General features: G+C 35.0%; 2 protein-coding genes across 7 annotated transcripts in view; one reads left to right on the top strand and one right to left on the bottom strand.

Annotated features, from left to right (window-relative positions):
- The window catches only part of LOC134542982 (protein phtf), a 64,825-nt gene extending 47,116 nt beyond the window's left edge, over positions 1–17,709 (bottom strand). For 2 of the 3 annotated variants that reach the window (XM_063387622.1, XM_063387624.1), the window contains exons 1-6: positions 17,118–17,203; positions 12,688–12,779; positions 7,230–7,369; positions 3,971–4,176; positions 2,691–2,862; positions 448–547 (exon numbers count right to left, since the gene is read on the bottom strand). In XM_063387622.1, the coding sequence (XP_063243692.1) occupies positions 448–547; positions 2,691–2,862; positions 3,971–4,176; positions 7,230–7,369; positions 12,688–12,713 (644 nt within the window). In that variant the 5' untranslated portion in view covers positions 12,714–12,779; positions 17,118–17,203. Of the gene's footprint in view, positions 1–447; positions 548–2,690; positions 2,863–3,970; positions 4,177–7,229; positions 7,370–12,687; positions 12,780–17,117; positions 17,204–17,632 lie in introns of those variants that run through there. The other variant, XM_063387623.1, reaches the window with a different exon arrangement.
- Positions 17,710–17,716: 7 nt separating this feature from the next.
- Positions 17,717–26,543, top strand: part of LOC134542983 (zinc finger protein 260-like) — a 29,465-nt gene continuing 20,638 nt past the window's right edge. Inside the window, exons 1-4 of one of the 4 annotated variants that reach the window (XM_063387627.1) lie at positions 17,717–17,792; positions 21,810–21,950; positions 22,861–23,014; positions 24,200–24,517. In XM_063387627.1, the coding sequence (XP_063243697.1) occupies positions 17,748–17,792; positions 21,810–21,950; positions 22,861–23,014; positions 24,200–24,517 (658 nt within the window). In that variant the 5' untranslated portion in view covers positions 17,717–17,747. Of the gene's footprint in view, positions 18,083–21,809; positions 21,951–22,860; positions 23,015–24,199; positions 24,518–26,543 lie in introns of all 4 variants that reach the window. The other 3 variants (XM_063387625.1, XM_063387626.1, XM_063387628.1) reach the window with 3 other exon arrangements.

Raw genomic sequence — 26,543 nt, 5'->3', positions numbered from 1 at the left:
AATAAAGTACAAGTTTTTGGATGGTAATTTTTTTCAAAATTTGCCTCAAGGTTGTTCGTTCAAGTGAATATTTTTGTTTCAGGAAGAAACGGACCGTCGTAAAATTCGTTAAGATGAAATAAAATTCAAGGTTATTATATACGTTTTTGGCGGGACCAAACAATGAGTTCGGTTAAGTGAAGTGTTCGTTTAACTGAAGTTCGTTGTACTGGTGCTTTCCTGTATTTTTATTGGACTCCTGAAGAAATTGGGAAGAAAATAGATATTTACTGTATGTTTACATTATATTTGAAAAATTTATTTGACATTCATGAAAATAAATTGATATTCAATAAAATAAAAAAAAACCCATGGGCATAGATAGAACTGTAGGCATTACTCTCACTGTCTACTTTCGGGTCAGCACTTTCTTTTTGTACTCTGATACACAGTTGGGAAAACTCTTACCTGCAAAGCCGTACTCTTTTTGTATACTTGGAGACGGGAATTTCAATGCCTCTGCTCTTTCTGTCAGCTCCTGTCTCAGGAGAAGATTTGGGGGTGCAACCTGCAAACAGTTAGGCACAGTTGTCATTTTATGCGCACACAGAATAAATTTTACTCTCTGTAGCAAAAATGTTATGCAAACATTTCAACATACGTGTACATACATAACATTAACTTCATAAATTGCAGGCATTATGGCACATTATATTGTGCATTTAACACATGTTGTTGAAGTGAAGTTGCACAGCTTTTTACTCTCATTTAAGAGGACCCAAATCTGAATCCCTCTCTGGCCGATACTGATTTTGGTTTTCCATAGTTTCCGAAAATCACTCCAAATAATGCTGGGATTACTATAGGCTGTGGTTGATTCTTACCCAATTTTCTTGATTTGAGCTATGTGTTTGTATCTGTACTTTCTTGACCTCACCGCTGAAAAATTCTTATATTCTATAAAATAACAAAATAAAAAAATCAACACACATGGAGATCATACTTATATAAAAATTACAGACAAAAAATTATGGTTTTTATTTTTAGTCCTATTTCATTTTTAAAATACAAAATTTGGGGATTATTGTTTTTATTTTTACAAATTCTGTTCTCTTATTCTATTTAAACCAAAATAATGTAATAATGACATGCTGCATTTTTACAGTAAATTAATGTGTAATAAGGGTGTCTAAAACAGTAACATTTAGACTAAAAATAAATTGACGAGCATTTAGTTTCAAAGTGATTCAATAAGAGAAGTACGATCAAACAAATTAAATTAATTTTTTCAGATGTATGGAAATAATGATATTCCTTGGATTTCAATACCTTTCTTTGTGATTTATATTTAGTATTGGTTAAATGCTACTTCATTTACTGATTTAACTTGCATTTTGGTGCTATATGCTGTGTATTGACATGCTTTTTTAATTTCAGTTTCAACATAATCCACCATATCACATATAGGTAATCCAGGCCCCCCACATCATTCTGTGGGCCCCGTTGCTAGAGGTCATGATTATCCCCCCCCCCCCCCATTTTTATACTAAAAAGATTTAAAAACATTTTTGGCTTCTATGTATATTGTTTAAGTTTAAGTTATATTAATTCTTAACCTTAATCACAATTATTTTTCAAAAACACATTGAAACTAGATTTAAGTCAGTGTTTAGATTGTCAACGTAAATTTATGTTGAGTAATGGCAAATAAATGAGTGTAACATGGTGTCACGTCGGATGTTGGTGGTTTTGTTGCTCACAGTTGTAGATTCAGACACGTTCTGTACGCACAGCATATTCCGAATCAAATTACTCTGGTGTGAAATTTTGTTGGTAACTAAAATTAGGCCTGATTGTTTAATTGTTTTCTATGATTTATTTTAAAATTATCACTTTTTTTGTTTTATTTGTTTCTTCTTTCCTTCGCGGGCCCCTAGATTCACGCCCCCCTCCCCCTTCTAGACTCTGGCCATGTGGGGGCCCTGAGGTAATCTTGTCACTAACAATAACACACTGCGACTAAGCTACATAACTTTAATTAATCTGTAAAAAGAGCAATAAGTTGCAGCATTTTAAAAGTTGTATCCATTAACACATTATTTTAATAGGGGTCTGCAAGTACTGAAAAAATAATCAATATTTGTTGAATAATTTGATATTCAATATTCGTTGAATAATTTGGACACAGAATTGGAAAACCAAAACATTCTGTTACACTAACATTGTGCCAGAAGGTTCACACCATATTACAGTACAAATTGACAACTGCTATCAGAACAGACTGCAAGCATTCCATGCCAAGAGATTACTTATCAGTTCTCCAATAGTGATCCTACAGTCCTAAACGAACGAGACAAAAGCAAATTCTTAAGGTTGCTCTGACTAATAATTTTTTTTTTTCAATTATTCATTCCCAAATATTACACCAAGTGTATAATGGTTTTATATATTTATCTCTCTTTTACGTTTCACTGTATTTTGGATAAATTTTTCTTTGACTCCTGTGAAGTTTTACAATACGTTAAAATTTTATTTGAAAAATATTCTATATTTGTGAATAATTTGATATTTGATTCGAAATTTGACTAAAATAAAAGAAACATGATTCACAGACACCTATATTTTACAAATATATTTTTTATTTATTTTAAAACTAAAAACTATGAGCATGTATGGTAACACGAATGGCAAACTGTATGTTAAATACTCACAGATGTTACGCGACCTGGATCTGGGCTTGCGCTTGGAGCGCCTGAGCCTACGGGAGCTGGCGTGGAGGACGTCCCGGCTGGCGCCGATGTGCGTCGACACGATCTGAGAGTGGACGATGCTGAGGACGAGCATCATGGCCACCGGGATCAGCACCTCCGACGCAGACACCAGCTGCGACACGGAGACCACGTGACTGCCAAGGACAACTGAGTTACTGGCGCGCGACAAAAACAAATGCAAATGTTCCCATTCAAGGGGCCCACTTAGTCGGGGGTGCACTTGTGTAAGTGAGGCGGGATGATAAGTGTGACGCTCGCTGGTGCTTATAGCTTCGGTATTGGCTCTGAACTGGCACACAGTCTTCTTGTCATGCATAAGGCAACCATGAGATTTCAGCAGTAACCATAATATTAGATGGTGAAAAGTGAAGATAAAGGTGTAATTCAAGTCTCTTGAATGCTTTCGAGTATCTGTACCGAGTTTTTCCACGCCTAAAAAAATATTATATAAACACACATTTGAGCCGTTTTCACTACCTAAAACTACAGTTCAAACACAAAATATGGAAACAGAATTATTCACCCGCCCTCAGCGTATTCTTAAATGCTTTTCGTAAACAGATGCCACTTTGATATCTTGTGCATTTTTCAAATTGTGTGGTTTTTCTAAAGCTCTTCACACTATATGTATGGCCAGGTAGGTGGGGGCCCTTAAGTGAAGCATAAGTTACGTTGTTGAAGGCTAACGCATTCAAAACAGAATACACCAGTTTCCAACATGTTTGAAGGCTAGAGAGATGTAGATGACGGATAACATTAGCAGTAGCTACACTAGAGCTGATACGTATTGAAAACAAACAATAATATAAAGATAATATTAACTTCACAAATAGCTCAAATATACCATACAACATGCTCTTTCTCTTGTTTGACAAAGCGCAAATGTATCAATTGTTTTAATGACTGGGCCAAATTTCAAACTGTATAAAAACTATGGCACGAAAATTTTACAAATAAATAAAAGAAGGAATATGCATCCAATCTTTATAATTTATTACTACCAACACCATAGCAAATGCAAGAGAGGTATCGAGTTAAAATTTTAGAAATAGGTGTTAAAAAAATTATTTTTTGAAAATAATTTAAAAAAAATCATTATAGTGTGAGAACCAAGCCTGCATTTCAAGATTTTACGGTAAACACGAAATATAGCTCGAATGGGTTGCCAGTGTTTAATGACACGGGGTCGTGGTGGAGCCTGCACGGAGACGGCCCATCACCTCCTGGCCGGCTTGCGCCCAGCAGAAGTAGAGCAGCGCGTTGAGAGCCTGCAGCAGGTAGAGCAGCAGCAGCAGCGCGAACACCCGGGCCGAGGTCTGCTGGAGCCACCAGCGGCCGTGCAAGGGCAGCAGCAGCAGCCGCGCCACCGCCAGCCTCGCCACCGTCATCAGGCCGTGCTTCGGCTTCGCCTTGGTGAACGACGATCCTGCGGGCACGCCACCGAGTCACGTGGTTCAGGTCACTTCATCACCTCACCATCTTGACCACATCTGATAGTGGTTGGTGGGTTTGAATTAGAATCTCCATTGTTAAACAGTCACGTCCATAAAAATAAGTACGTATTTTTAAACCATTTCCACTTCAGCCAATGGTTTGGGCATCTACCCGACATGGTGCAGGCCATTTATCTTGAGAGAAAAAGGGCTTCTCCTGGTTAGAATGTAATCATGCAGACAAAGCCACCCCCTGGAGCAAGCCATGCCGCAATTTGGACCACCTGTCCCCTCCACTCTCAACTCTATGCTGATGATGGAGACAGATTATTGACTCCGCGGCAGGGGTGTACGCAGGGGGTTGGGAAGGGAGGAATATAGCCCCATCCCCCTCCTCATAAATCATAAAAAAGAAATATTATTCCCACCAAAAAAAAAATTGAAAGCAAACAGCTGGCAAAGTGGTTCTACATCTTTCTCTTTCTCTCTCTCTCTCTCTCTCTCTCTCTCTCTCTCCCCCCCCCCCCCCCCCCCAAAACCATAAATGAATTTCTGCATATGCTCCTGTTCCTGGGACAGGGTTAACATCACCTTACAATTTGCCAACACAACTGTCAAACTAACCTCATATAAACAACATCTTTGCATTTGTAGGTACTCCAACAGGGAAACTTTTCCTTTTAGCATTATTAAATGTAAAGTAGTAATTTGAGACATATTTAAGTATTGTTAGTTAACTATTGAACACTTCTTGCATAAAAAGTCATACACGCAACTACTCATCATCCACCACGAAGCATCTTTGTGACAGTTGTATCGACAATGCTGGACCCAGAAATGGTTAACTGCACAGCTCACACCAAACAATCACGGACACACTAAAAACATAGCTAAATTGCACCAAAGGGTATTTCCTTAACAACACACTCCATGTTGATGGCTTAGCATAAACACTTTTTTTTAAATGATATTCTAGATATCAGAAGCATCACTAGCTTGTGTACAAACGTATCATGTCCAAATAAACTGGGGTAATTACATCAGGATGTTGTTATATTGTAAGAACTGTAAAGACCAAAGGGCTTGCAAACATTCACTACGTGATATCTCAAAACTAAGAAAAATGGATGTTTGTGCGTTAAGCCATCAATATTTAATCTAAATTTGGTTAAATTGAATTACAATATAACAACTACCATAACACACACTAGAAAATAACATCCTATAAATTTTGATTATAAACTTCTAAATCATTCTATTATAAAATACAATTAATTTAAAAGATTTAAATATCCCTCTCGATTCTAAATTACTCTTTCATCATATTTAACCCATTATCTAATGTGAATAGAACACTTGCTCTAATTAAATATATTACATTTAATTAATCTAATTTGGACTCTATTCTCAGTCTTTATATATCCTTAGTTAGATCTAAACTAAAATATGGTTCTATCATTTGGAACACCATTAACAAAACTGATAGTGATAAAACTTTATTGAAAAAGTACAAATTAAAGTAATCAAAATTATAAGTCAAAATAAATATTTTAATAACACTGTATATTAGATGCACTACCTACTTGTAAGAAACTCCTATGAAAATAAACTTAATTGTAGTTATTGTCTAGAATACACGGGAATTAAAATACTATATTTCAATAATCATTTCAACTACCATCATTATGATTAAACAAAACAAATGGTATACTACATATAGTAAAGTATTGTTAAAAAATTCAATAAATATAATAACTTGGCTCCCTTATTTAACAACAAATTAAATGCTCAGAAAATAATAGTTTACCTTAATTCCATAATACCTTAGATCAATTATATATAATCCATGACAGAACCAATGGGAGTTTACTTTATGTATTGTCCTGTTTTTTGTTTTGTTTAAGGTTTTCCTATTTAATGTACTTTTGTTTTTGATTTCATGTCTTTGTACCTGCATGTTTTTGTTCTTATGGATATTATGTGTGTTATGATTTGTTGGTGATTTGTGTACTTGTTTTGTGCCTATTATTAAGGCATTCTGGCTGTAGGTAGGCATGTTACAATTATAAATAAATATTACAGCATGAAGTATCTCCATACCCCCGAGGCAGGATTGGAGAGAGGCTAGTACCGTATTGTCAGGGAGCAATGAACCGGCCTGATCACTTCTATGTCACTCTATTTCTGGCCACTATTTGTATTTGTGTACACCCGGTGTGAAACTTAAGCAATTTACACGTTGACATCATAAACCAGGAATGATTAAAATTTTATAATAGCAAATGGATATTAAATATCTAATAGGAACATCACCAAAACCATAAATACTATACGTATAGAATTTTTTAAGGTATCAAATCAACACTATGTAACCAACACAACCATTACATATATTTGATTGATTAAACTTTGGAATGAGACATTATTATTGTTATCGAATGACAGACTATAGGTATTTAGTTGCATTTCAAATTAATGACTGAAATACAAACCGGTTTTACGAAATTAAGGCACTACGTACTATGAAAGGAGACAAGATTTTATAGTTTTATTTTCAGGCCAATATCTTTATAAAACAGGAAATGCTGATGTTATTGATTTTTTTTTACAAAATCTGTTTATTAAAAAATAACAGTTGCAAGATTTAAAAATAAGTCCACTTTTTCCAATTTTTTTTGCATAAAATGTGGTATGAAGTTCATTATAAATAATTACTTAAAAGACTATCTATTTGTCATCAAAGTTAAGTTTAACTTGAAAATTGTGCTTAGTTTCATGATTTTAAATGCATTTCAGTGCTTTGTGGTTTATTAACTTTATTTTCAGTGTTATAGGGTGCATTGACATGCTTTTTATTTTTATTTCCCTAACTATGCAAAATTACGATACTGTTCTGAAAAAAAGACATTTTCAATTTCCCCATGTTCTCCAGGTATTTAAAACCACTTTTCAAATACTTGGGTTTTCACTGTCTTCTGTACTTTCCCAGTCCGCTGGAACCCTGAAAACCTACTCCGTCCCGTACAGCTTCCAGGCGAGGACTCACCTCGCACCAGGTCGACATCTATCAGCTCCGTCTTCAGCTTGGCCGTCTTCTTGGCCACGTGGCTGAGACCATGCAGGATCCGCTCCTCGATGGTGCGCTCCCATTGCTGCTTGTCGTACGTGCCGATCTTCTTCTGGTACCTGCAACACCGCCTCGTCACACAACAGTACCAACAATCCACATGCCACCCAAATTTCTTCCTATCACGCCTAAGAAGACTGGCTGAAGCAACACTGACATTTGGCTCCGCAAATAAGTGTCAGCTATTCTGCAAAACAAATACTCATTGTGACAGCACTAAAAAGAGTGAAGTCATGGTCATGAGGAGGAATAAAAATGGTGTAAAGAGATACAATTAATTAGATTGTGTTGTGTTTAATTATCTAATTGGAAGGAGGATGCAAAAACAAGGCGGGAATAGTACGTAGAGGACAACAAGGAGAAGCATACTACAGGTGTGTGTGTGTGAGAGATTTAGCATGGAAGAGGGAGGTGCCATTAAAATGCAAACAAGTGTTGTACAATACTTACCATGTGCCAATAGTCACCTATGGGGCAGAGACTTGGACTGAGGACAAGAGAGATGCTGGGAAGATCAGAGCAATAGGAATTAAGTTTATGAGGAGTATGTTGGCAGTTACGAGGCGACACAGGATCAGAAATGAGATGGTGGAAGCAAGAGAAGGAGTATAGGACTCGAATGAGATCATTGAAAAAGCAAGGATGTGATGGTATGGTCATGTCCAGAGAATGGGGAAAATGAGGCTGCCTAGGAAAATGATGAAGTTGAAGTACACAAGAGGAAGAACCCAAAGAAGACCAAGGAGGAGGTGGGAAGAGGAGACAGTTAAAGGATTAAAGGAGAGAGGAAAAGAATGGATCATTGTGAAGGAGGAGAAATGGTGATTGCTGGAAACAGGTGATGAGCGGGATGATGACGACTCATTGTGACATTGCCTCCACGATCTTCACAAAATACTGCAGTGAGCTACTTCCAAATCACACGCCATACATAAACTACTCTACAATCCCACGCCTTCTTCATTATACTAAGAGCAACCAGGTAGCAAAGATAATAGAGCGATTGTAGTTTTCACTCCTACCTGCCGCTGTAATGTCACACTGAGGCGACAGCAAAGTAGCCTTTCAGTCGTCATGAGGCAGTCTTTAACAAGTCAGGATAATGTTATAAGCTTGACTCAAGCGCCACTGTGTCTTTCACTTCAAGGAACCGAGTGTTTCCCCTAAGCATGGCGCTAAAAGCTGCAAAGTGTTTGTCTCATACTACCAAACCAGTACGAGGTGACCAAAGTTAGGGCATACTGCGCATATCTGACTCAAATTAAGGATGTATCATTAAATTTTATTTTAAGTAAGGTTTGTAAAAAAAAAATTATTGACCAAAACACCTAACTTAATGCTGATAAATTGAAAATTATTTTTATAACATACTCACTTAAATGCAATTACTAGCCATTAAAATAAATTTTGATCAATTTAAAATATGTTGTCAAAAACTATGCACAATATTAATAATTTAAACTACTCAAACTCATCTAATTTTGGTTGATTTGAGTTGAAGTTAGTCTTTTGATTAATTTACAACAACAGCACACTCACCAGTGTATCCTAAATAGTCTATTGTTTTCAACCTTAGATTGGTAATGCTAAAGTTAGAAGGTTCAGAGATCCAGTCACCACAGGTCGTGATGCGTATGCTTCTGTGGTAACCTTAAGATGATGATTTGAATGAGTGGGAATAACTGAAGTACCCCGAGGAAAACATCAGGGAAATGTCCTCTGTATATTCCCGCATGTTTGGCAACTGAGAGAAAGAGGGAGGGGAAATGGAAAGGGGAAGTGGGAAAGGGAGAGGGAAAGTGGGAAAGGGAGAGGGGAAGTGGGAAAAGTAGAGTGGAAGTGGGAAAGGCAGAGAGAAAGTGGGAAAGGGAGAGGGAAAGTGGGAAAGGGAGAGGGAAAGTGGGAAAGGGAGAGGGGAAGTGGGAAAGGCAGAGGGGAAGTGGGAAAGGTAGAGGGGAAGTGGGAAAGGTAGAGGGGAAGTGGGAAAGGCAGAGGGGAAGTGGGAAAGGCAGAGAGGAAGTGGGAAAGGCAGAAGGGAAGTGGGAAAGGCAGAGGGAAAGTGGGAAAGGGAGAGGGGAAGTGGGAAAGGCAGAGATGAAGTGGGAAAGGCAGAGGAGAAGTGGGAAAGGCAGAGAGGAAGTGGGAAAGGCAGAGGGGAAGTGGGAAAAGCAGAGGGGATGTGGGAAAGGCAGAGAGGAAGTGGGAAAGGCAGAGATGAAGTGGGAAAGGCAGAGGAGAAGTGGGAAAGGCAGAGAGGAAGTGGGAAAGGCAGAGGGGAAGTGGGAAAAGCAGAGGGGATGTGGGAAAGGCAGAGAGGAAGTGGGAAAGGCAGAGGGGAAGTGGGAAAGGCAGAGGGGAAGTGGGAAAAGCAGAGGGGAAGTGGGAAAGGCAGAGGGGAAGTGGGAAAGGCAGAGGGGAAGTGGGAAAGGCAGAGGGGAAGTGGGAAAGGCAGAGGGGAAGTGGGAAAGGCAGAGAGGAAGTGGGAAAGGCAGAGAGGAAGTGGGAAAGGCAGAGAGGAAGTGGGAAAGGCAGAGAGGAAGTGGGAAAGGCAGAGAGGAAGTGGGAAAGGCAGAGGGGAAGTGGGAAAGGCAGAGAGGAAGTGGGAAAGGCAGAGGGGAAGTGGGAAAAGCAGAGGGGAAGTGGGAAAAACAGAGGGGAAGTGGGAAAGGGAGAGGGGAATTGGAAAAAAGAAGAGAGGGAAAGTGGGAAAAAGAGAGTAGGAAAGTTTGAAAGGGAGAGGGAAAGTTTGAAAGGGAGAGGGGAAGTTGGAAAAGGGAAAATTTGAAAGGGAGAGTGGAGGTTGAGAAAAGGAGTAAGGGAAAGGGAAAGTTGAAAAAGGGACAAGAGAAGTGGGAAAGGAAAAATCTGATTGATTGCCGCAAATAAATATATTTAATCTGCCTGTTTATGTAATTATGGAATGAATTAAAATTATTTGTTATCCTTTGCATGGTATATCTTTGTTTCTGATATTTTAATTATGGCCTGAAGAAACCACAAGTTGAGGAGAAATATTTTTTTAAATTCAAACCAAAAATAATGTATCTTGAAATAGAAGTTAAGACCTTGAAATAGAAGTTAAGACCATGTTCAATAGATCAACAGATATTACATGACCCATTAAAATTTAATAGTTTACTGTATCAAAAGCTTAAAAATGGTCCAAATATCAAGCGTTGGCTGTCAACTTTGCCTTGGTTTATCATTTCACAATAGACAGGTAATAAGAATGTATACAAGTAAGTTTTAAAAGTTTTTCCAGTTAAAATGACTTGTCCATTCTTACATATTTTTTTAATATAAAATCCAAAGTGTCAAACAATTTTCTCAAATATTTTATCATACCCACAGCATAGTGAAATTTGCCTGTAGCTATTAACATGTAGTTTGCTTCCACTTTTAAATATGGGATGGCCTTCACTTATTTCCATAGAGAAGGTTAGGTCCCGTTATACATACATTTACATGTGAGAATGTAACTACTCCTGCAACACATTCTCACTTTTTACCATAGTCTGAGTACTGAAATGCAAGATTAAACAGTACATCCAGTAGTAAATAAATCAAGTTTTACCTATGAAAAGTATAACAAAGCAAGAGACATTACAAATAATAATGCACACTTAAGTTAAGAGCAAACACCGTTTATTGGTTCTTTTTCTCGTGTTTCATTCTGTTTCTAGCATTGTTTTTTATTTTCACATCTGCATTTGTCAGATGGTTTACATATAGTGCAATCCAAACGTCTTGCAAGCTGTGAGGATTGTGAATGGTACGCAGTGCAGACAGTTATGTAAGGGAAACTGAATATGTATTAGTTGTACGTGGCCAAGGAGATTGAAAGATCTCCTTGGGGGTGGTAATTTTCTTCAGGTGCTCCACCAATTCAAAACATGTTGACCACAGAGAACTTTAGACCCCTGCCTACCTGGGCACACATACCATGCGCAGAGCTTCAGAAGAAACCATGAGATTTGAAAACTACTCAAGAAAACCAAGTTAAGTTTTTTTATAAAATCGTTTAGTAATAAACTGAGGGCAGATGAGTAGTTATGTCTCCATATTTTGTTTTTAAAATATATTATTAGAAGAGTGGCTAAAATGCTTGTTTCCAGAATAATTTTTAGGCATCGAAAATTCAGTAGAAATTTTTCAAAGAGCTCAAGGGACTTGCAAAACTCCTTTATCTTCATTTCTCTGCCATAAAATGTTATAGTTACCACTCAAATCTCATAGTTGCCCTATGCATGACATAAAGACTGTGCACCAGTCCACATCCTTGCGCTTAGAGGCGACACCGGGCTAAAAGCACCAGCGAGCGTCGCACTTTCATCCCGCTACACTAACCATGGTTAGGAACTTAACGAGCGATGGAAATGAGTGGTAAGGAAAAGAATGACAATGTTTTTAGAACAGATTATCTGTAACCAGAACTTTGGCAAGTCTGCACTATTTGGTTCCATGGGGCTCTGCCTACTGTTCAGTTCTGCCAGTTCATTCCAAATAACACATAGAATATCAGCTCTTCAGACATTTGACCCACACTACATCTACTGGTAAGTTACCTTGGCACAACCTATGATGTAATAGCATTCAGTTAGCACCATTTGAGCAAGTTTGCACAATTTGTTCACACATCTGAATACACTTTAGATAAACATTAAAAAAAATATAGCCATATATGATTTAACCCAAAAACACTGCATGTAATTTATATTTTGGTTTCTTGTGCATCCAAGATGGAATTATGGTAACAGTAACACATTAATGTTTGTAGATATTAAGCTAAGTAATACAAAAGAAGTAGGACACAATATTCAATACAAAACACAAATAAATTTAAACCAAGAACCAGCCATAGCGGAAGTATTTTTAAACATAAATTGATGTTGACCACATTGATTACTCCACATTATGTTATTTATTTCACATGAAAAGTATTTTTCAATTGGTCATTTTACTCTTTTTTTTATCACACTAATCTTGGCTGAAGTACCAACTTCGACTTTACTTTATTAAGAAAGTAACAATGGAGCAATGTGGTATGTTCAAATCCCAATCTGGAACACTCTAATTTAGTTTTACCATCTTTCGCAAAGTTACTCCATGGGGTAAATGTCCAAAGAAGTTGCTTCTGGTAAATATGGCAAATAATATTTTAAGTGAAATGTTAATTATGTTAGGTCATTAAACCTTTGATAAAATATTTCAATTCTCAAAATAATTGGTTTTTATTTATCGCTGGTAATTTTTCACTTTTAGTTATTTTTTGTCTCATTTCCTAGGAACCACAACTTTCACATTTACAAGTTTTTTTTTATTTTTTTTAAATGCAAAACACTAAACAAAATAGCATATGAAATCATTTAGTACACACCAAGAAATTACATCGTGAAGCACCATGTTGTTCTAGCCTGCCTGAGAGGTCTGCTAGGTGTTGTGCCCCGTCTACATTTCTACTGCTGACGCCTAGAACAAACAATAAACGGGATATGTTACTGTTTTTGTACCAATTTTTATAGCTACATTGTAACACTCACAAGCAGACAGCTACACCACACATGCTGAAATATTATTATTATTATTATTAAATAAAAATACAATGTTAAAATAATACTCTAGACTAAAGGATAGTCAAATCTCCTTGCATCAAGCAAGGAGTGACTTTGTCTACAATGTTGTTTAATGTCTTTGTTAACAAGATAACCAATGCACTCATTAACTCTAACGTATTGCTTTATGCTGAATACGGGGAAATATACAGAAATACATGTAATAAGAATGAATATCTGAAGTTGCAAAGTAAGACATGGACTCTGTCATAGATATGTGTAACGCAAACTAATTGAGACTAATGGAAATACTCTGTGTATTAAATTTACAAGAAAAACCAATTCAACTGTACCCATGCTTTGCAATGGAAGTCTGCAGGCAAAACACATCTCGCACTGCTTATTATACATGCCCCTCCTCGTGGGTGCGGCACTGCCGTTGCAAAAGCCTTTGCTATGAATTCACAGAAGGTAACAACAATGCAAAAGCAGTTGCTGCTATGGAGATGAATAAATAATTAACAATGAAATGGGAAAATTTCATAAAACAATAATTCAATTCTGCTTCAAAGGGTGGTTTTCTCGAAATATCACTTAGGCAGTGTGACCTTCCTCGTGTTATGAAAGTCAAGCGTGCAAAATTTCAACTCAATCGGATCAGTGATGTGTGAAAGCATAAGATGAACACAAAAAGATTAATTTTTATATATATGTCTAGCTAATGCTTGGCATGCGTTGCAATGCCTCAGTCAATTTTTTTTTGTAATTAGTTTTAAGTAGATATACATACACAAAGCATCTCTATATCTCTCTCTATACCTCCCTAAATCTATCTCTATATCTCTCACTATATCACTCCAACTCTCCCTGTATATATCTCTCCATACCTCTATATCTATATATCTCTCCATAGCACTATCCCTCTCTATCTATCTCTCCCCTATATCTCTCAATCTCTGCATTTCTCCTTCTATATCTATCCTCTATATATCTGCATCTCTACCTCTATCTTTGTATGTTTTTCTATTTCTCTATACATCTATATCTCACTATATGTCACTCTCTCTCTCTATAGTTCTCTCACGTGCGACTTGCGTGCTACCATTAGTATTCGAACCATAGAACAGAGGAACTGTCATGAAATACTTACTGTTCATTATCTAATCTTACTCACGCATCATATTAAATTGCAATGGAAACGCACAAGGCATCAACAATGAAAAAGCCCATTGCCCTGCAGAGGAAGTGTCACCAATAAAATGATAAAATTTCATCAAAAATAATTAAATTCTGCTTTTAGTGTTGGTTTTATCTAAATCTCACCTAGACAATGACTTGTTTTGAAGGTAAAGTATGCAAAGTTTCAACTAAATCGTATGAACGATGCATGAGTGCATAGGATACAAACATTGATTATTATATATTAGATAACTTTTTTATATAATGCTATTGTAACTATATTTTATTATTTTTATAATAAGCAAATAAAAGCTTAGTTCATATGCAAAATTTACTGCAATTTTGTTAGGAATTAATAAAATATATCTTAAAGGGTTAATATAAATTTCCTTATAACGAAGTAATATTTTTTTTTATTCGTGGATAATATGTAACCAGAGTTCTTAGTAAATCAGAGGTTATAGTGTTTAACAATGTAGTAATTTTTTACACTTGGTGAAACTGCCTCTAAATCTCCTGTTTTTATCTTGATTGATAGGAGATCTTCATTAATACTTCTACTTATATCTTAATCAGTGCGTGATGTTTGTGTGTGTGTTTCTTTGCACACTTGGATCATTGTTGATCTGCAGATTTGTTATACTGTTATCAGTACCAAGAGAAAAAAGACTTGTGCTCAGAAGTTACTTATTCCAGCAGGTTTATCTAGAGTTGCTTGGAGTTGTTTACAAACATCTGATATGGTGTCCATGAATTTGTCTTAGTTTTATCGTGATTGATTAATTCAGATTTCATTAAAATTTTTTTTTGCTGTTTGGATAAGTGTGTGTACACGATAGCCTGAACATTTTAGAAAACAACAGTTGTATAAAAATTAGCTAGGTACTTATGATTGCATATAATATATCATTGTCTGCACCAGTCAGATTGGCCACATAAAAGTATATCTTCTCTGAGTTGTCTATGTCGATGAGCGCTATCTGTCATCACTCTCATGTGCCGAACAAGGTGTGACAGGATGCGCCCTAACTCATAATAGCTTGACTCGTTATAGCTCGATTCATTATAGCTTGACCCATAATAGCCCGAATCATATTAGCTTGACTCATAATATTTATAAGCACCTATTTCAAGGTGGTCCCGGTTCATCCACCAACACTGCGAGAGTGCTTGAAGTGCACAGTTTTTCTGGGAATGCTGAACTTAATTTGCAGTCTGTTTTCATGCGAAAATAAAACTAACTTAGTCTCATGCTTAGTTTCTAGTACAGTGTAAATGGCACCACTGTTGTCAGATGGATACGACCTGGCTAGTTAACATTATAAATCTTATGTATACAATCATTAATTATAGTGAGTTTATATATATATATATACATTATTTTTAATTTTACTTATTGCTGATTACTTTACATAATTTATTCAGAATTTATATGATACTAGCTGCAGTACCCGGCGTTGCCCGAGCTGAACATCAGAAAATAAAATATTGAGAAAAGAAAATATATCCGGAACAAAAAATTGAGATCCTAGAAAACCCCAAGGCAAGACGTGATGGACGGACCAAATGATAGCACGTTTAAAATTCAAGGCAATGCCATCTATTGAAAAAGTTCAAAACTAAACAGTTATTAGAGCTGTCAGTTCGTTAGCTGCCATGAGCTCCACTAAGCGGATGGGTCTCACCAAGGAGAAGATCAGGAAGTTGCCAAACCTTAGGCTACTACATGACCGTGTGGTGGACATAGAGAAATAAAACACTCTCACTGTTTGTATGTCTACGACCTATGATTTCTGTTATAAAAATGAATTTACCCATGGCGATTGGTTGAATGGTACAGAAATTGATGCACTGCAGCGCCATCTAGTGGCGAGTTATAGCAGAATGGTAAGCATAAAAACCTTCTTCATGAGAAAACACTTCACTGTGCCAACTTTCATGATGATTGGTCAAACTGTGTCAGAGTTTATCAATATTATACATACCAACATCCATCTTTATATGTCTACATAAAATCAGTATTTAAATTGGACTAAGTGTGTTACAAGATTTCAATACTGTCGCGTGTAATGTTCACATAACAAGAGATAATGTAAGTAGTTCTATGCTTGATTAGAGAAATGAAAATTTAGTAAATAATTTAATTGTACTGGAGGTTAAAAATATGAAATATATATATATATATATATATATTTGACAGATAATAAAACCATATTTCTTATAATTTGAAAGGTAATTACCAATACTCTAATCTGATAACCACCCTTTGATCTGGCATTAATTATGTGTGAAACTATTTTGGTTCGCTTTAACATGGCAAACAATGTACTTTCTCATCTTTTTGATGTTAATTATATGCTTTATTTAATAATACCTAAGAAGAACATGTGTGCATAAGTACAAGCAACCTTATAAAATTTGGAAAGACTTTAGCTGGCAGATTAATTTAATAAATAAATGAAAACAAAAATATATTATGTATGGTCTGTACAAAATTTGACACTATCTTAGTTATATGTATATTTATTTAAATGTAAATAATTTATTAATTATATATAATTTTCTAGTCCTGTGCTTTATGTTTGTATTACCTACATGTTAGTGTTCTCCTGTGTTCATTAATGTAAAGTTTGGCTATGTATTTATTGATTTCCTTCCTAACAGTTTTGACTGTTAGTAGGCACTGAAACAGTAAATAATAAATAAATAAATAAATAGGTATAAATAAGTCACACAGTTTTTTCTCTTTCAAGATGAGTCGATCAAATTCCATTGTTCCTTGAGCATGACATTGACATAGCATTAATTTTTGTTCATATACAACTAACAAATGTTTAACTATTTTCAATACAATTTAAATTAAAATAAGAAGTTATTTTATAAACAGTATACAAAAAATACAATGGACATGTCTCAGCAAAAATATTGAAAATTGAAAAACCAACTTCTCTAAAAAATAGTCACAGTTATAAGATAACACATTGAACTAAAACAAACCAAAGCATGCATTTAAGTGTTACTAAAATACTAAAATGCTATCACAAAATACTTTTCTTGGTAAGTTATTCGAAATTACCTCAACCAGGCACCTGTCCAAGGACACTGTGCACAGACAGGGTCGTATTTATCAATAACAACATTAACCAGCTGATCGCTGGTTTACTTCCTATATCCAAACTTAAAGAAAAACAATAATGAGAACAAAGTGTTAACATGTTAGTACTTCCAAAACCTGAATTGTTAATTGCAATAAAAATGTTTTTAATTACTTTTGTGCAAACAAATTAAGTTTGTGTAAACAATATTTCTCGTATACGTTAATATGTTTGAATAAATACACCATAATAACATTTAAAGAAAAAAAATTGAAAACAAGGCATTTCCTTGTCGGAAACATATGTAATTAACATGAAACTATGTTTTCCTTTTATAATAAACCTTTTCTATGATAAACTTATTTTGTGAATTGATAGATGTAATACTTTAATATTAATCAGTTACATTGAACACAAAAAATTATAATGGTTCTTTATTACTTATATATCTAAATAAGTGTTATGAAACTATGTTGACGACATCCGTTGGTGTTACCTTGGTCCACACAGGTCTTTATGTCTCATTGCCACTCACTAGTGTGTGTATGATAGGTGGTGCGTTTAGAACACACTCTGAGTGCAATATAGTGTAGCGCAGTGCCATGCCGTGAATGAATACAACTTATCTTGTGTGGTCTGAGTGGATATCGAACAGGGTGTGTTCCATATATATTTATATTTTTTTGGTTGTGTCATTCTGTAGAACAAGTGTTTTTGGAAGGGTTCCATGAGTTAAAGCAAGTAAACATAATGGAATCGAAACATGAGTGTTTACTGTAAATGGGATTCCAATTAGATTTAATAGAAAATGGCTCCTCGAGAAAAGGATGTAGATGATTACTGTCGGCTCTGTGCCCTCGAAGTGAAAAATGGTTTGATAATTTACAGCAGTGAGGGAATTACGCTGAGCCTTGAGGAAAAGATTGTACAATGTCTCCGAATAGAGGTGAATGGGGTGCAAATCATTATACAAGTAGTTTGAAAGTAGATTGGCTAAGTAATAAAGTTACGTCCTTGCGGCCGAGCGTCCGTGATTGACGTAAATATGATCTTTTTTTAATGTTATCTGAAAACTGATGATAACCTGTACCCGTGTGTTTGAAGATGGCGCCTGTATTGAAGTACTACTGGAATGGTGTGCGAGAAATCAAAATTGCTGATTGTTTTGTTTTATAATTAAATTTAAGGTCTGTGATATTATAGGATTTTGGTTAAATATTTGCAATGATGGAAGCCTCATCCTCCCACTCCCCGCATATGCGTCTTTTTGTAACTTTTAATTAATTACTGAATGTAGAAGATAGTTTTGTGTACAAACAAATCACAGTGTTGCCTGACATTTATTGTACATAGTTAATATTGAATCCCACAAAAAATGTTTATCATTTTGAGGCCCATATATGAAAATGTGCTGCGAAGATCTTTGTTCTGCAGCTTATAATATGACAGCGATGAAATATATTCACAGTGTAATTATTCCACATCATGTATCCAAGTTTATTCCTTAATCCTAATGGTATGATCCTGAATATATTGATCGTGTGGTACACAGTTCTTGCTGTTTTAATTTACTACTTCAAAAGGTCATGGATATAAAAAATTGGAATATCACAATTTAAACAAATTATGTCACAAGTCGTGTGGAAATGTTTTCTTTCATACACATTTTAGGATCATAATATGTTGTTATCATAAGTTTTTGTTATGTCCAGGATCTTTTGACATAGTAAATTAAATCGGCAAGCATCATGTACCCCAGGATCAAAGTGTACAGACAGGATCAAGGGATAAACTTGAATATGTGATACGGAACGTTTACCTAGTTTTCCTACATAAAGCAAACATGTTTCAGAAAGTAACTTTTCAAAATACCATTTACATCACAAATATGGTAAATATGTAGTTTAGCGGTATTTCTGAAAAATAATGTTAAAAATCCGAAAATACTTTTATTCTATGCTCTTTAACTTCCTCTTTTCATTAAACATGGCGGAGATAAGAAATTCCAAATACTTAAGGAGATATTGCCGTTCTTATTTTGCTATACAAGACCTGTGCAATAATTCGACCGCCGCAATTTCTTTTATTGCCATGTGTTCGTGAATGCCTAATTAATTAAAATGGTCGAATAGGTCAGGTCAGTTACATTTTAAATACTTTCAAACTAAGCTGACATTAAAAATAATTTGAATTAATTTTAATGGTTCTTTAGTTTTAAAGTATTTATAATGTAGCTGACCTGACCTAACAAACCAGGACAAAGGATGAACAGCAACAACTCACGTAATATTTTTTTTTTACTTATTACTTGCGCAACAATATCCAAATAACAAATAAAACATTAAAATTTGAAACGTTAAAAACTCACCTAAGTTAGAGGCGGGTACAATTCCTTTGCCATTAGTAGAAAATGATGTAGTCGTTCACCTACGTCGCGAAAAAAAAAAATTCATACTCGTAAACAAGAAACAATGATAAATGCCGCATGAATGCACAGGTATTGTAATGGAAATTAAAAAATTCGATATCTCCTAAAGTATTTGGAATTTCTTATCTCTGCCGAGTTTCATGAAAAGAGGAAGTTAAAGAGCATAGAATAAAAGTATTTTTGGAATTTAAAATTATTTTTTTTTAACAAATATTGAATATTGCCCAAATATGAAAATTAAAAAATTCAATAACTCTAAAGTATTTGGAATATCTTATCTCCGCCAGGTTTAATGAAAAGAGGAAGTTAAAGAGCATATAATAAAAGTATTTTCGGATTTTTAACATTTTTTTTTGCAAATACCGCTAAACTACATATTTACCACAAATATTTTTGAGCTCTTTCCTTATGTAGTAAGAAAGTTAAAAACATTTTCAGACAGCTACATATTAAAATATTAATTTAATACAGTCAAAGCCTGTCATAAGACCTGCAGACTTTACACTAGTAAAACATGTCTCACCACTTTATTTCCTTTGAGGCAAGCAGTTGATGGAAAGTCTTGCACATAGCTCAGGCTATAAGTGCCTCATATAAACCAGTGAGCATTGCCTCAACTCCTGTACATAAGTTTTCTGTGTAGAATTTTTATGTTATGTGCATTTTATTACTGTATGTCTGTAAATGCTGTCGGTTGAACCCATCACTGTTTCTAATTTTTGGGCAGTATGACTGTTAAGAGTGCTGCTGAAGCTATTCAAGGAGGAGGGAGGGGGTGGGGAATCACTGGTCCTTCTCTGTTGCATCCATCCTGCAGTATGACTCTCCACTTTCTACCCCGTTCACTTCCAAAACACTGCACCTTCCGCTTGCAAACTCTGCTGTGCAATCTGTCACTATAAGATGCTGTCTTTCATGTTTACAAACATTTGGTCCATGGTCACGTGGCTAAGTGTCTCCCAAACATGATAACAGTAGTACACGTGATAACGTGTATAGTGAGATAGAAATGTATGCTGTCTGAGAAAATAATATTCTTTATCTTTTGACCTCTATTAAAAATATAGTGGAAATTGATAAAATCTTGTATATTTTTGATTGCTTAATAAATTCCCATGGAACACTACACAATTTATTTTTTAAGTAATGACACAATACATATATATTTCTTTATTAATAGCCTACTATATACTAATAGATATTCATACAACATACAGTTACTTTACTATTATATACACTACACATTTGTGCATGTTAATGATTTCATTACATATTTTTACAATATGTGTATTGTATATAATAGTAAAGTAATTGTATGTTGTATAAATATCTGATAGTATATAGTAGGCTATTAATAAAAAAAAAATATGTATTGGGTCATTAATTAAAAAAAAAAGTTAAGTGTTCCATGGGAATTTATCAAGCAATCAAAGTTAGTTTTCATATTTGTCACTAAGCCTATCATTTGTTTATCCCTAAAATATTTTGTTCAGAAATACAGTACAGAAATTTCCTTTAGGCTTTATTACAGTGTGGATGGTTAGAATTTTTTTCTGAAGTACATTAATATGTTTAGTACAGTAGACTTTATAGTTTATATGTTTGGAATTTGCAGGTGATAAATGCAAATGCTAGATTATCAGATGGTTTTTCTTAACACTAAGTTGTAGAAGAAACAAATCTGTATGATGGTTTTGGGCAGTAAATATTGTTTAGCAAGACTAGGCCTAAAGAATAAATATTAAGACACAAATATTGGCCAAAAATAAATTTGTTGACAGCTGCCAAAGCATTCCAACCACTTCTGAGTAAACCTGAAAGGCACGGAACACCCCCAACTAATTTTGGGCCACGCAGAGCACTTTAGACTAGGTACCACTTATGTGCGTATTGTAAACATGCATAAGCGTCATAAAAACGAGCTGGCAGAACTTTGAATAAGTGAAAATGTTGGATATTAGGGAAGTTATTAAGAGAAAAAAAAAAGTGTTTTAAATGTCAAATTATGTTATAATTTTACGCATTACTAACCTAATAATGTTTTAAAACAAACCTAAAGGAAAAAAAAGAAATCTAAAAAATATCTTTGGGGTAACTATTTAGCTGCGTTGAAGTCTGGAAGAACAAAATAAATTACCCTCCCAACTTGCAGTTCTTGTTGCACGTCAAGAAATACGGAATGTCGGATAAACGAGACGCTGCTCTCAGATAGTTGTCGCACAGAGGCTGTGATGGTTGTCCGAAGGTGTCCAAGGATGACATGCTGCCCAAGAAGGTGTGCGAGCCGTGCCACGTGAGGCTGGAGGACTGCCACAGGTTCGCGGAGCAGGCGAGCGAGGTCCAGCACACGCTGCAGCTGCTCCTGCAGATGGCTCCATCTGCAGCTGTGAGCATTTAGCACCAAGCATGTCTGCCGGCAACATTACAGTGCTCCTAAAAACTGGCAGTCCTAGTACAGTGCCCTGATTCCAGGCAGCTGGTGCTCCGGGCAGAAAATCTATAGCCTATTTCAGTTCTCCCCAAACATCATAATTCAAGCTTATTTGTTATCAGTTTTAAAACAGCACCCACTGCAACTAAATACTATGGTTTTTCAAAGACGTAGGCTGTTTGTCTTTTTTGCTTATTTAAATTTAATGAATGGTTGTTGCAGTGTTATATGGCTGTTATAAATACCTTAATGAAACCTGAGTTATAGTATAGTGTATATTGTTTTAAAAAGATTTCTGAAGTATTTGGTTTAAGGCATAATATTTTTAAGGGCACTGCAATAGTTAATATAAACTAAAAAATTTCCTTTGCCATGTATTTTTGAAAATCATACAATTACAGTACATTAAATCCTAGACTACCATAATATTTTGTAATGTTTAAAAAATTTTAAATTCAAAGAAAGATTTTTGAACATTTTTTGGAGAAATGTAGTAAATTTAAAAGTTCAACACTGACAACTCTGAAGATTAATAGGAATACTATATATATTTTTTATTTTTACCTGTGTTATTACTGTTTTCCAAGATATTGTACATTTAATACCTATTTAATTAGTTAGTGAAATTATGATTTATATTGATTCAGAACACTAGGTTTATGAAAGAAACATTTAATAGTAGATTCGGATCTGAGGAGTATATTCAAGGTATTCTTTGTGATTTGGATTTGAGAAAATTGGGATTTTACCCAGTTCTAGAGTTTTGTTTTGCTTAGGTTAAAGTGTGTTTTGTTCAAGTTTGTGAATTAGGTGGACTATTGAGCATGATTTTGAACAAAAGACATTTATTATGAATGTGTTCCAGAAGTCAGACAAAGAGTCTGACATAAAAGATGAAATCGACGATGTTCACGTGAAGGAAGAAATGGTAGACTTGCCACTGGATGTTACCTTGGACTCTGATGTAGACAGTCATACTGACAACAAAGAGACCATCGATGATGAACATAGCACGGAAGGTAATAATTCCTCGCAGTAAAATGTCTTCAATAAATTTGATTGTATTGTCCTGTCAGTACTGTTTATTTTTGTTGAGTTCCGTTGATATTCAATGAGATGCACATCAGAATACAGACAAAAATCTTGTGTTTTTGTGGAAACCTTAAAAAAAAATTTATTCAATATTGACATCCACAGTTACAGAATTTACTCAGTTTTAAGACACTTTTTTTTGGTGATATTTTTAAATTGAGTTTTGCAATAAATTGCTTCTTGCATTTGCATAATTTGATAATTTTGAAATTTCAAAATAGAGAGCATCTTACATCATTGAAGTCTTCCTACATTTGTAGTCATTCATAACATTTGTGATAAGAATAAAAAAGTGGGTTATTTAGTAAGACAAGAAATTGAGATATTCACAAGAACCAAGATTGTATATGCACATGTTACATTAAGATTTATGCCATAAACTTGGTCCCTGTTTATTTTAGAAAGACACTGTGCAGTCCACATTTCAAAGAATGTCTTCTTATTAAATATTTAAAAAGCAAAAAAATGCATGGTTGACCAGTACAGGTTGTGCGAAAACCTGCCAGGAAACTCAGTGGGTTTAGTAAATTAATAATAATAATAAACTTATTCATCATGTTCACCAGTTACTTATTACAATTAAATATGTTAAATAATTTGCAGTGTTCCTAACACTTAAAGGTAAACCTTTTCTTTTATAGAAGCAAAGCATCAAAAGAGGGACACGTCATAGACTTCATAACCTCTTAGAGTAAATACGTAAATACGTAATTTGCTGTTTGGTGGATATATCTACAGGAAAGTCACGACTAACCGAGATTCCATAATATCCGAGCAGACCTAAAGCACCCTTTCCAGTAAAGACTATTGAATCATTTGCGTGAGGATTTAGGTATGATCTAACTGTTGTAATAAGGCTAAAGAAAATTAACTTTAAAGATGCCATTTACTGACTGGGCAAAACATGGAGTGACATGAAAGAGTGCACAGCACACAGCACACAGCACACCCAAAAAAATTATACTATTGGGCCAACTGATCACCCATAAGATTGCTTTATTGTATGTGTTATATCCGAGGTTACAGCGGCCACATCATTCGGTTAGTCAAGACTCTATTGTATTTATTTTCTTGTCTCTGTTGGCATGATGTTATTTCCTCTGTGTTGGTAGATGTGCGGAGCACCACTGCATCGCCGTCGCCAGGTAACGAACAGGAGACGACGCCCTCCCCGCGATGCGACAGGCGCCGCAAGATGCTGCAACCCCAGAGGGCATCCAAGCGCCGTCGAAGCTCTGCCCAGTCGGTGAAGTACACGCCTAGCTCGTGCGAGGACAGCGACGAGGAGCGGCCGGGTCCCGAGCAGGTCAAACACGAGGAGGAATACCAGGAGGACGAAGAAGAACAACAACAACACGAGGAAGAGGCTCTGCAGGAACTGAAGCTGGAAGACGACGAAATGGACGAGCTGAGTTCTCTCAGGGATGTTGGTGAGTGTTCCTTCACGAGTCAAAGGAATATAATTCAGAAAGAACTTTGTTATTTTATTGCATTGGGTCAGTTCTTAAATACTTTATAACATGATTAGAAACCAAAGTTTTTATTGTTATAAATGCTCGCCAAGAAAATACAGATTAGACTTAAATGTAGAAAAAGCAAAATTATGTGAATGTACTTGACCATCCATAATGCAGCATTAATTCAATTTCTATAGTGCAACATCTCAGACAGAAGGAACTACTAATTAAGAAATAATTATGATATATATAAATTTACATTTACAAATGAAAATATACAGTACACTCCCGATTATCCGTGAAATTAAGTGGCAGGGCTAATGCGGATAGTGAAAATCGCGGATAATACGCAAAAGAGCCGAAAATGGGAAACAAAAAATGAAACATTAATTTCAACTTAAAAATTTAAAAATTTATGTACAGTGAAAGTTACAATTAACAGTAAAATTTTTTTTAAATAATGCTAAAATTTAGGTATTTTACTGAATAATTAACATACAATACATTTCAGTAATGTAAACATAAAAGTGCTCGGTACTTACTTCGTAACAAGGATACAATTTAGAGAAGGCCTGTGGCGTTTTACTGTATACTGCACACAATACCTCGTCAGTAGATTTCAAGTTTCCTCACTTGTAACAAAATACAGATTTACATATGTGCTGTATTTTTTCGTAGCATACGTGGATAATCTGCACCGCGGGTCATCCGCCCGCGGATAATAGGGAGTTTACTGTAGTAAATATACTGAATACATCTTACCTATATAGAGCAGGATAATTTTAATTAGGTACCTTAGAGACCAAAGTTGATTAGCTTGTGTGTGCCTGTTCTGTTTCTGTTAAAATGTTAAAATTCAAATTATTGAAATTCATTTTATTTCATTAAAAAAAAATGAACAAAGTTTTGTTTGTTAATTTTGCTGTATTCTTATACTATGGCAAACATTCAATGGGGGATTTCATTTAAAGTAGGATGTAATCTTGCTGGAATGATAATTTATTATACCTTAAATATCTTATTAGTTATTAACTTAACCAAATCTTGATGAACTAAACACACCCTTCAGTTATTAAATTAAACCCCTTAGTTTACTGATCAAATCATAACACTATTAAATAGAATTAAATCAGCAAAAACTGTGATTAATCATAAACATGATTAATTAAAAATACTGAGTAGTTTGAAAAAGCCCAAATGGAAAAAAAAATATTTAATCAGAGGTATTGATAATTTTATTTTGATACCATTATTAATGTAACACGATGCTCCAAATTTTGAGGTTTAGCTGTAGGTGAAGAATCGACCAGTTTTGATACCAATGGTATTGGCGAATTCCAGAATGGAAATAAGCCCAACATTCTTTTTTATCAGAGTTTAAAATCTTGTCAGCTATGAGGTCATTAAGGACTAACTCACGAGACAGACATGGGGTTTTGAAGGTCATGGTGTATTCTAAGGAATCATCTTAGAATTTGTCGGGTTGGTTTCGGGAAACCGTGTGGAACCAGAATCAGGATGCCTGAACGAGGTTTTGAACCCGAGTGTTCTGGTGCATAAGTCCATTGTTTACCACAGTGCCTACCCCCTTGTTCCATAAATAATTGTTATAAATAGACACCAGGTTTTCTAATACTTAATCCACAAAAAATATATTCTAGTTGACATGCTACATCTTACATTAAAATAATTTGTTATAAGTTTGTCTAAAACAGATTCATTCAAAATAATAAAAAAATAATCTGCAATCATTTGCAGTTTTAAAGTGATTCATTAACAGATCTGTGGGCAAACAAATTAAATTATTTTTTCTTATAAATTATGCATTTAAGTAAAATCTTTGTACAAAAATAAAGACATTCCTTGAATTTCAAACATAAAGTATTACTTTTTTTGTGATTCACATTACATTTTGATTAAATGCTGCTCCAGTTGATGATAAAACTTGTATATTGGTCTATATGGTATATTAACTTTCACTTCGGTGTTATACAGTCTA

This window comes from Bacillus rossius (assembly GCF_032445375.1).
Source record: "Bacillus rossius redtenbacheri isolate Brsri chromosome 9 unlocalized genomic scaffold, Brsri_v3 Brsri_v3_scf9_2, whole genome shotgun sequence".
Taxonomy (NCBI): domain Eukaryota; kingdom Metazoa; phylum Arthropoda; class Insecta; order Phasmatodea; family Bacillidae; genus Bacillus; species Bacillus rossius.
The sequence above is the reverse complement of the archived record's forward strand: the minus strand, read 5'-3'. Positions and strand labels throughout refer to the sequence as shown.